This window comes from Monodelphis domestica, chromosome 8, assembly GCF_027887165.1.
Source record: "Monodelphis domestica isolate mMonDom1 chromosome 8, mMonDom1.pri, whole genome shotgun sequence".
Classification (NCBI taxonomy): domain Eukaryota; kingdom Metazoa; phylum Chordata; class Mammalia; order Didelphimorphia; family Didelphidae; genus Monodelphis; species Monodelphis domestica.
The window spans coordinates 21,179,405-21,190,471 of NC_077234.1; the positions used below are offsets into that span (position 1 = coordinate 21,179,405).

Consider the following 11,067-nt stretch of genomic DNA (forward strand, 5'->3'; position numbering starts at 1 on the left):
AATCAATACTATGCATTGGTTCCAAGGCAGAAGATCGGTAAGGGCTAGGCAATGGGGGTGAAGTGACTTGCACAGGGTCACATAGCTAGGAAGTATCTGAGGCCACGTTTGAACTCAGAACCCTGGGCCTAGCTCTCGATCCATTGAGCCACCCAGCTGCCCTTCAAGAATCACAGAATTTTAAAGGTATTTAGGGCAGCCAGGTGGATAAAATGGAACCTGGAGTCAAGAAGACTCATCTTCCTGAGTTTGAATCTGGCCTAAGACACTCACTGGCTATGTGACCCTGGGAAAGTCACTTCACCCTGTTTGCCTCGATTTCCTCTTCTGTCAAATGAGATGGAGAAGGAAACAGCAAACCACCTCAGGATCTTCACCAAGAAAACCCCATATAGGGTCACAAAGGGTCAAACAGGGCTAAAAAGAGAAAAGACTGGAGCAATATAGAGGATTTCCCACTGTATCAGACCCCAGAAGGGGTTCCAAGCAGTGCTTGAGGAGGAAGTCTAGGACTTTGTGTGCAGCACTGATGAACAGTGCCATCTGTACAAACTTGGCAAACAATATACTTGGATGAACTGAGAGCAGGGAGAATTGAGCAGAAGCAGGAAAATAATGTATATAATAATAACATCTTAAGACATCCAACTTTGAAGGACCTACGAATTCTGCATTGTTGTTTAGTCAATGAGTTGTGTCCGACTCTCTGTGACCCCATTTGGGGTTTTCTTGGCAAAGATATTGCAGCGGTTTGCCATTTCCTTCTCTAGCTCATTTGACAGACAAGGAAACTGAGGCAAACAAAGTAAAGTGACTTACCCAGGGTCACACAGCTAGTACATATTGGAGGCCACATTTGAATTCAGGTCCTGACTACAAGGTCAGCACTTTATCCATGGTGTCACCTAGCTGCCCAAAAGATAATATTACTGCTGTACAATTTACTAGGCAACTTAGTAAATGGCCAGAATTAGGGAGCAGAGGAAGAAGAGAAGTTCAGAGATGACCCTGAGATCAATCTTTCCCACATGGGTGACTGGAAGGATGGAGATCCATTAAGAGAAACAGGAAAATAATATGGAAATGGGTCTTGATCAATGACACATGTAAAACCCAGTGGAGCTGCTCATCAGCTCCAGGAGGGGGTGGGAGGAGAGGAGGGAAAGAACATGAGTCTTGTAAGCATGGGAAAATATTCTAAATTAACTAATTAAATAAATCAATTAGAGAGAAAGAGAGAGAGAGAGAGGAGGGAGGGAGGAAGGGAGAGAGAGAGGGAGGAAGGGAGAGAGAGAGAAACAGGAAAGATCCAGAAAGGGAGGTGGCTTGGGAGATGATGAGGGCTTCCATTTTGAGCATGTGAGATGTTGGTGGAATATCTCAGGGAGACAAGTTAGAGGTGCTGGCCAAGGGATCAGGAAAGAAATTGGGCTGAGACCTACAGAGCTGGGAGTCATCCACAAAGAGGTCAGGGATGAAGCCCTGGGAGATTGCCAACCCATTATTATCCAGGACTCCTCTAGGATTCTGGACAAGCTCCCATTTCCTCCTCAGTGCTTTTTTCCTCACCCTGGCAGCTGGCTCGGCTCCCCCACGTGGCACTCCCCCAGCTCCCAAGAGATCATTCGAGCTCACGAACACACAAAGCACTCAACAGTCTACACACTTGGGGAGCACACCACCAACTCGAGCCATGGTCCTAGAGTCTGGACAACCTGGAACTGCACTCAGTAGATCTGGATCACTCTAAGAACTCATGTTCAGTTCTAATGTCTTCATCTTTGACACGCAATTTCCACCTTAATCAACAGCTCGTGGGTTGAACATCTTGAAGTGCCAGATGTAATGACAAGAAGCTAAAGTGACAAAAGCAAATGGACTGGCTGTGCCAGCCTGTCCCGTCTTGTCCTGTTGGCCTCTAACTACCTTATGCAACAAATGTAACTGAATAACCTTTTTGTTTCAAAAGGAACAAGAAACAGTTATTAATGCATCACTACAAAGCAGGTCAGCTCAAAACCTGCTTCAGTACAGATGGAGAAACCCAATCCCCTCCTCACAGCAGAGAAGCCAGGGCTACTGGGGCAGAATATTAAATGCAAACATACAGTTGGTGGCCTGAGTGGGTGCTTCTTATGAAATTATTTTTCTTTATGACGGGGTTTCAATCTGGGGATGGGAATGGTTTTTTCCCCCTCAGAAATGAAGTGGGATAGAAAGACAAAAACAGGAAGTAATAAATGTTTTGTTTCTAACTTGGAAAAGTCCCAGGGACACCATAGCCAAAATGTAGGGCTCCCACACGAATGTCCTAACAGATGATGGACACCAGTTTTTCTGGTTGTTACAAGTGTTTTCTCTTTCTCTTTCTTTCTTTAGGTTTTTAGTGGGAGGGTGCAGATGGAGGAAGGGGATTTGCCCAAAAAAAAAAGGGGGGCCACTAAGCAGTGGGGCCAGTTTTTTTGAGTTTAGAGAAGGGATAAGGAAAACAAAACATTTACTTAAAGGACAGAGAGCTAGAATTATATTTTGTAATAATTATATAAGCATGGCAGGGGATTTGAAGGAGGAAGATCATAATAAAAGCAAAGATTCTCTAAATCTCTGAAATGTAGCACAATCCAGTGGTGGAAGAAAGAGGGGTGGACACTTCTGGAAAGAAAAGAAAGAAGCCCAGACAAGCAGGGCAGTTTTGAAAGTAAAAGGCAGGGAGCCAGCTAGGTTGCTCACTGGATAAAATACAGGGCCTGAAGTCAGGAGGAAACTTCCTACTTGTGGAACCCTGAACAGATTAACCCTGTTTGCTTAGCTCTTGCCTTTTTGTCTTAGATTTGTTTCTAAAACAGAAAGTAAAGAGAGAGGGAGGGAGGGAGGGAGGGAGGGAGGGAGGGAGGGAGGGAGGGAGGGAGGAAGGAAGGAAGGAAGGAAGGAAGGAAGGAAGGAAGGAAGGAAGGAAGGAAGGAAGGAAGGAAGGAAGGAAGGAAGGAAGGAAGGAAGGAAGGAAGGAAGTTGATGAGTAAGGGGAGGGAGGAAAGGGATGATGAAAGAGAAAAGGAGAAAAAGGAGAGATGAGAAGGAAGGGAGGGAGAGAGGGAGGGAAGAAGGGAGGGAGGGAGGTTAGGAAGGAAGGAGGGAGGGAGGAAGGGAGAGAAGGGAGAGAGGGAGGGAGAGAAGGAAGGAGGGAAGGGAGAGAGGGAGGGAGAGAGAAAAAGACAGAAAAAGGCAGGTGACCTGAAACAGACTGATAGTTTCAATGCTGTCTATGAACATGTCCCTTTTTTTGGTTTTCACATTCAAAATAAAAGGTTGTTGGGTTGTTGGCTTTTAAAATCCTCTCCTGTGTCTGGAAAGCCAAAGTCATGATTGTTTGGCTGCTGACTGTCGGTTTCACATGTCGAGGCTGTCATCTGTCCCCTAGCTGCTCAGAATCAAAAATCAGCAGAGTTTTCTTTCCCACCAGGGTAGAACACTTTCATTTTGAAAATGAGAAATTCTCAATGAGGTAGCATGATTGTCAATGTGGCGGATGGAGATCCTGGGCAGATCACCTGACTTCCTCTCTGTGCCTAGGTTTCTCCATCTGATAAATGGGGGTGCTGGCCTCCATGGCCTGTGAGATGGCTCCCAGCTCCAAAGGCATCATGCTTAATGTGTTTGTTACATGTAGAGGACGAGGCAGCCAGGGAGAAGTAAAGCGGAGGCCAGAGGAAGAGCATGAATTTAGGATGAGGGGATCATTATCTAGCCGGGGCCAGGCTAGGACTAGACCGGAGTGCCCTGACTGCCACCTCCTTTGAGGTTTCTCTACCACACGGTACTGCTTCCGGCCACCACATCTGCTGCTCTGAGTAATCTTCCTAGTGCCTGCAACGATTCAAACCTTAAATGAGGAAGTGAGGGCCACGGAAGCCCCTGTGAATGCTGGTCGGAGGGGGCTTCAGAGCCTGATGACCAGGACCCTGGAGGAGAGAGCCGTCTAGGGGAGGACCCCGGGCTCGATGAATTCTACAGCCTCAGAATGACAAAACGGCAAATCTGAAGGCATTTAGGGGCCTTCGAGCCCAAACTGTACCCCAAAGGAACAGCTACTACAAAACAGGGGGCCAAGTGGTGACTCAGCCTTTGTCTGAGGACCTGCACGAGGTGCCGTCCCCTCCCCCACACCCCCAGGCAGCCTGTTCTACCTGCGGCCATCTCCAGTGCAGCCTGATCTAAGATGGCAGCATCTACCCACCATTCCCTGGGGCCAAACAGGGCTGGACCGACCCCTGGTCCGCATGACAGCCCTACAAATACACTCAGTACAACGATCACACCTCCCAAGCCAGGGATCTTCAGCATCCCGATGGTCCTCCGCTCGACCCTCCCCATTTTACCCAGGTCCTCCCTGAACCCGGGTGCCCAGTACTTCCAAGGTGCATCCTGGGATTGTTTGCCAGCCAGGCGGAGAACCCGTCTGGTACTAACAGGAAGAGAGGCTGAGTGTCCTACCGGGGTGAAGCTCCCTGAATCCAGTGGGAAGAGAAGAGAATGAGCACTTATTACATACCCACCAAGTTTTTAAAGACAACTCTGTTACAGAAATGAATACAATGGAAATGGGTTGTGAGTGATAATAGATGTATAACCCAGGGGAATGGCTTGTCAGCTCTGCGAGGGGGGAGGGAAGAGGGGAGAGTGTGAAAATGGAGATTTTGAACCCCAGACTTCATTACCCAGAAGTCCTTGGTATTTCCCAGAATTCCCTATAATCTCACTTGAGTCCCCAGGTTGGCAAAATCACAATTGGTATTTAACTGGCAGTAATACCTCCCACACTCTTCTCTGCCATTGCAATGATGTAGGAAGTTAGTGGTAAACTAATCTGGGGATTCTGAATTGGCTAATCAGCCATGGGCACGAGGTTTTTATTTTGTATCCTTGATTTCTAATAATCCTTAATAAACCTCATAAAATATAATATTTTTACTATTAGAGATATAATTTAACTTTTACAAGGGGATGATGAATCATTTAATTGTGGAAAAGTATTTAAAAATAAAATTATATTTAAAAATTAAATACCTGCCAAGTACTAGGTGCTGTGCTAAGTAAAATATGTATGTGTATGTATGATGTGTGTGTGCATAGAGATAAACATATTATTTTAGTATATAATATATATCATATTGCTATATTCATATATATTATGTATATATACTATATTATGTTGTTATATTACATTATTTGTATATTGTAAATATTACATATAATATGTAAGTATATTATATTAACATATTGATCATTAAAATATATTATACAATTATATAACAAATACTATAACAATGTATTATATAGAATAATATGTGGTGTATAATAAAATATATTATATATATATATAATTTCATTCCATCCTCACAACTCTAGGAGGTAGATACTATTGTTATATCCCTTTTACAACTGAGGAAACTGAGGCAGGCAGAGGTTAACTGGCTGTGATCACAGAGCTAGTGTGTGAGATCACATCTGAACCCAGGTCTTCCTGACTCCAGCCCCATCTTGCTCCAAGACTAGCCATAGCTACCCTCTCCTTATGCTACTTTTCAATCTACCTCACCCATCACTCCCTTTTGAGGGGCTGGAGATGCTCCCCCAAACTCTAGAAAGGAAGGGAAACAGAAGTAAAGCCAAGGGAAAAAGGAGATGTTCTGATTATTCCCCGCTTCTCCCCCTTGTCACTGTCAGGCAGGCCAGCTTCGCAGGAGAGAGTAAAAGGGGGTGAAGGGAGGGGAAGGAGGAGTTCTGAGACATCTGGGTCCACAGTAGCCAGAGGGAGGGAAAGGAAAGGAGAGAAAGTCCCAGCACCAGCCTCCTCTGGGGGAGGCACAGCTCCCACTTGTGTACAAGGGACCTGAGTAAACTCAGGATTTCCTCTATTTGTGTATAAAAGTCACTCAAGTCAATTTGTACAACAAAAGCATCTGTTTCTTTCCAAAAAAAAATCTTGATCTGAAAAATGTGGTTTTTCTCTAGTTTGTCCTGTAAATTCATTCAGTATTTTCTGGCTTCTAGTCATTCACCGCCAAGCCCATTACAGGGAAAAGAAAGTGGGTTCCAGTGGAGGCTTTGCCAGTGAAATCCTTTGTGACCCTAACAAATCACATCTCTTCAACAGGACTCAGTTTCCTCATTCATAAAATGAAGAGGTTAGACTAGATGGCTTCTCAGGTCCTTCACAAGTCGTGAAGGTTGAGGAGATGCCTTCCAGGCATAAACCTGCCACCAAGTTTAGCTCAGCAAAGCCTCAAGTGCCTTCTTTGTTTTCCAAAGATAATATCTTGCATCAGTTTGCAAATAACCTCCATAACTAGGGATGGATGGAAAGGGTCCAGGTCCCAAGAGGAAAAAGTTGCTGGGGGCTATAAACATCCCCTTCATTAAAGTCAATGTTTGAATCAGCTCCCTTAATTTATGATGGGGGGGGGGGGGGAGGCAAAGAAATTCAACTCAACAAGGATTTATTAAGGATACAAGGACAATGTATAGAGCCACTGGGCCTAGCTAGGGTCAGGGGGATTCATCTTCTTGAGTTCAAATTAGGCCTCAGACACTAGCTGTGTGACCCTGGGCAAGTCACTTAACCCTGTTTGCCTCCGTGTCCTGGAAAAAGAAACAGCAAAACATTCCTGGTTCTTTGCCAAGAAAAACCCAAAGGTCTTGATCAATGAAACATGCAAAACCCAGCAGAGAATCTTGTAACCATGGGAAAATATTCTAAATTAATTAATTAAATAAAAATTGCCAAAACTGGGGGGGGGGGAGGAAACCCCAAATGGGGTCCTGAAGAATCTGGCACAACTGAAACAACTCAGCAACAACAAGGGTACAAGGACAAAACGATGCCTAGCCTTTGTCCTCAAGTGTGGATCCTGGGAAATTCCGAACAAACAGTGGCAACGGAGAGTAGCCCCCAGACCACCAAACTCTCCCCAGGGCCAGCCTGCGCTTTGGTAAACAGTAGATGGGACCAAGGGGGCCTGTTTTACATTTTCTAGAACTTGCACCGCACAGTCTGCCCCTTTTTAAGCCCCGCCCCTTTGATGCCCTTGGGGGCTCTCTTTATCTGCCCTCCAAGCCCAGCTCTTACTATCTTATCTCCCCAATTAGAATGTAATCTCCTGGAGGGCAGGAACTGTTTCAGGGCTGTTCCACGGCTCCCGGAGCTCAGGCTCCGAGTGGATACTTAGTAAAAGCTGCTCATGACAGCCTGACTAGTCACTATCAGACACAGAAATACTCTCCTTTCAAGTCTGTGTATGTTGTTACAGTGAAAACCCTGATTAGCCTGGAGCACAGTCTCCTCCCACGAGGCAAAGCGCGGCTGCTTCCAGGGCTCCTTCCACTGGCAGATTAGCATCTGAACCACAAAGGCAGAAGCTCTTTAGGGAGGAGACAAAGAGAGCCAATCCTCCAATGAGAATCCAGCTGCTAAAGGAGCTCGGCTGTTCCCGCCTCTGGCTAGTCAGTTACTAGATTGGTGGCAGGATCTGACTAGGACAGTGAAGATTCTTGGCTACTGAAGGTGCCTTTTTCAGGATTTCTGCAATGGATGGGATGAATGTCTCAAGAGAAGCTACCCGCCAAGAATAAGCGGGAGAAAAGAATATATAAGGCGGGTCTATTCTGCAGGCGTTCAGTTCAACAGTTATTCAATCAATCAGCATGGATTAAGCACCTAGTGTATGTCATGAGTAGTTCTAGGCAAAAATAAAACTCCTGTTATTAAAGAACACACACTGTGCTGAAGGTTGTGCTGGCCTTAAAATCAGACAGACTTGAGTTCAAATCCCACCTCAAATTATCTTTGGGAAACCCTGGACATTCAAAATCTCAATTTCCTCATCTATTAAATGAGGGTGGGAGCAAGATGGCCTTTACCATGCCTTCCAGCTCTAAAGTCATCATCCTATATACATGTACACACATATTACTTGGGGAAAGTCAGAAGATCTTTGGAAAAGCATGCAAGCAGCTAGGTAGGTAGTGCACAGGAGAAGCGCCACTCCAAAAGGCAGCCTCGGACACTGGCTGGCTCTGAGACTCTGGGCAGTCCCTGAACCTCTGAACCATAGCAGGTGCTCCATTGTGTGCTAGCCCCTGGGAGGAGAGACAAGATTCAGAAAAGACTCAGTCCTCAAGGAAACAACAAGTATGGTACTGAGTCATCCAGAGTCCAGTCACAACACCCTTTGAAACTAGTTAAATCCTCACCCCAGGTGCCAAAACACTTTGAAAAAGATGGGTGTGGGAGCAGGTAGGTGGTTCAGTGGATTGATAGCCAGGCCTAGAGATGAGAGGTCCTGGGTTCAGATCTAGCCTCAGATACTGCCTAGCTGTGTCACCCTGGGCATATCACTTAAGCTTCATTGCTTAGCCTTTACCAATCTTCTGCTTTGGAACCAATACACAGTATTGATCCTAAGATGGGAGGGAGGAAGGGAGGGAGGGAGGGAAGGAAGGAGGGAAGGAAGGAAGGGAGGGAAGGAGGGAGGGAGGGAGGGAAGGGAAAGGAAGGAGGGAGGGAGGGAGGGAGGGAGGGAGAGAAGGAAGGAAGGAAGGAAGGAAGGAAGGAAGGAAGGAAGGAAGGAAGGAAGGAAGGAAGGAAGGAAGGAAGGAAGGAAGGAAGGAAGGAAGGAAGGAAGGAAGGAAGGAAGGAAGGAAGGAAGGAAGGAAGGAAGGAAGGAAGGAAGGAAGGAAGGATAAAGGTGCCAAACTGAGTGACCTTATCCATGCAGGTAGATCAGAACAGATCCTTCTAACTTAGTTCCTTAACCTGGAGTCCTATGGGCTTGAAAATAAAAAAGAAGATAGCTATGTTTCAATGTCATTGGTTTCCTTCCTAATCCTACATATTTAATTTTATACATTTAAAGATGTGATTCTGGGAAGAGGTCTCTAGGCTTCACCAGACTGTCCAAGGGGACCAGAATACAATTACATTAAGAAGCACCATCCCGTCTCTGCTCAGCACAGCTTTGTACAAAATAATCAATTAATAAGTGCTTTGGATTGTTGACTGGTCATGGGCTTCCTTAAAACAGTAGCTATCCACAAGTCCAAGCCAGGACGGAGAAGTTTGGAAGAGGGAGGGGACCAAGCACTTTAATTCCATTCAATAAGCATGTAAGTGAGGTGTTGGGTGCTCAAGGACAAAAAGATGAACAGTCCCTGCCCTCCACAAGTTTAGGCTCTAGGTGGGTTAGTGGTTTTCAGTGTCAAATAATTTCCCCGTTTAGAAATGCTCTGCATCGGAGAAAGCGGGAAGCTGATTTCAAGTCAAAACGCTGTTAGTGACAGAAAGCCCTGAGTCAGCCAGAAACACCAGCTCTCTCGGGGAAGACACTTATCTTTAAGTTTCCATCTTATCAGAGTAAACCTGGTGAAGCCTCAGGAAAAGGAGAAGGAAAACTGAAACCCCAGGGGGAGTTTGTGCAAATGGACTGTAAGAGTTTGGGCCACAATCAAGGGCGCCCCACGAGCAGAGGGGGAATCCCTCCAGCTAAAGTGAGGTCGCTAGGGAGCTCAGGACTGAGCTGACTAGGGAGCCCGATTCCTCGGGGGGGGGGGGGTGAAGATGGGGATAGCGAATGCGGGGATGAGGGCACGGTCCTGCCGGGGTACCAGGAGCCAGTTCGAGGGCCTCAGTCTCTATCCTGGCCCCTCACCTCGGCCGTGGTCTAGGGCCCCAGCACGCTCCCTTTAATTCTCCCGCCCGGTCCACAGTACGAAAGTGGGTAGGAACCCCCGCACCAATGGCGGAGGAGAAAAGGGACAAGGTAAACAAAGTCTCCCCGCCAGGGCCAGGTCCCTCCCAGAGCCCCGCCTCCAGATCCCAGGGGAATCCAGCAGCTAAATCACCCGGCCCTCGCCCCCTTAGGCCCGGGGGTGGGGGTGGGGAGCGAGTTGAAGAAGGGAAAGCGGGAGAGGAGAATGGGGGACCTGAGGAGAAAGGGGTACAAGAGGAGGTGGGGGAGAGAAGAGGAGGAGGGGGTGGCATAAGGAAAGGAGGGAGGGAAGAGAGGAGGATGCCGAGCGCCTCCGCCCACCTCCGACCCCCTCCCCGCCAACTCCTTCCCTCCCTCGGCCATGGGAGCCAAGGCGAGCGCCAGTCCAAGGCCTGAGGAGGGGGAAAGCGAAGGAAAAGAGGTGGGGATCCGAATGCAGCCCTTAGCAAGCCCAGGGCGCCCCTCACCACGCAGGGCGGGCGCCCTGAGCCGCCCACCCCAAATGCGTGCACAAAGCGTCCCCCCCGGCGGCCACGCCGGGCCCCTCCTCTGATCTCCCCGGCAACTCCCCCCCTCCCCGCGTGCCCCTACGGACGTGCTTCCTCCGTGCCTGCGCGCGCCTCACCTGCTATCCTCCTCTGGCCCCTCGCTCTCCTGGCTGCTCAGGCTGCTGCTCATGATCGCTACGGGAGGAGGCGGGCTGGCAGCGTGGGTCCTTACAGAATGCAGTCGGGGGCTGCGGGCACCCCCCGGAGGGGGAAGAGACGGGGGAGGGGGGCGGCTCGGGAAAGCGTAGCCAGAGAGACGGCGGAGCAGAGCGCGCCGCGTCCGTCCGCAGGCGGCGGGAGGGGGAAATGCGCCGCGGAGCGCAGGAAAGGGAGGGGGGAGGAGGGAGTTGAAGGGGGGAGGAAGGAGGGAATGAAAAGACGAGGGGGGCGGGGGGGCGAGGGCTAGGGCGGCCATCTGCAACCGCGAGGAGCTCCGGACCGGAACGGAAGCTCCTGCCAACTGCGCACCCCTAAATACGAAGAGAAACCCGCGGCGTGCGACTTTTATACATCGCCAGTTGGGGGAGAAGCAAGACCTCGAAGCTCCAGGTCTTCCACCACCAACAAAGCGGGGTTTTCTAATGCAAGGCTCCCCTGGTAGCTCCTCATTAGGAACACAATCAGAGGCACTTTTGGTGCCTGGAGGGGCCAGGTCTGGCCATCTGACTTTGTTTTTATCTGTGATGTGATGTCATCCCCTTCCAAGCACAGCCAGGGAGATCTGAGTTCAAACTCTACCTCCGCCCCGGGTGATT

General features: G+C 48.5%; 1 protein-coding gene across 1 annotated transcript in view; it reads right to left on the minus strand.

Annotated features, from left to right (window-relative positions):
* LOC103103965 (caspase recruitment domain-containing protein 8-like) overlaps positions 1–10,615 on the minus strand; it is a 56,124-nt gene extending 45,509 nt beyond the window's left edge. The window contains exon 1 of the mRNA XM_007502476.3: positions 10,390–10,615. Coding sequence (XP_007502538.2) covers positions 10,390–10,442 — 53 coding nt within the window. The 5' untranslated portion in view covers positions 10,443–10,615. The remainder of the gene's footprint in view (positions 1–10,389) is intronic.
* Between the last annotated feature and the right edge of the window lie 452 nt (positions 10,616–11,067).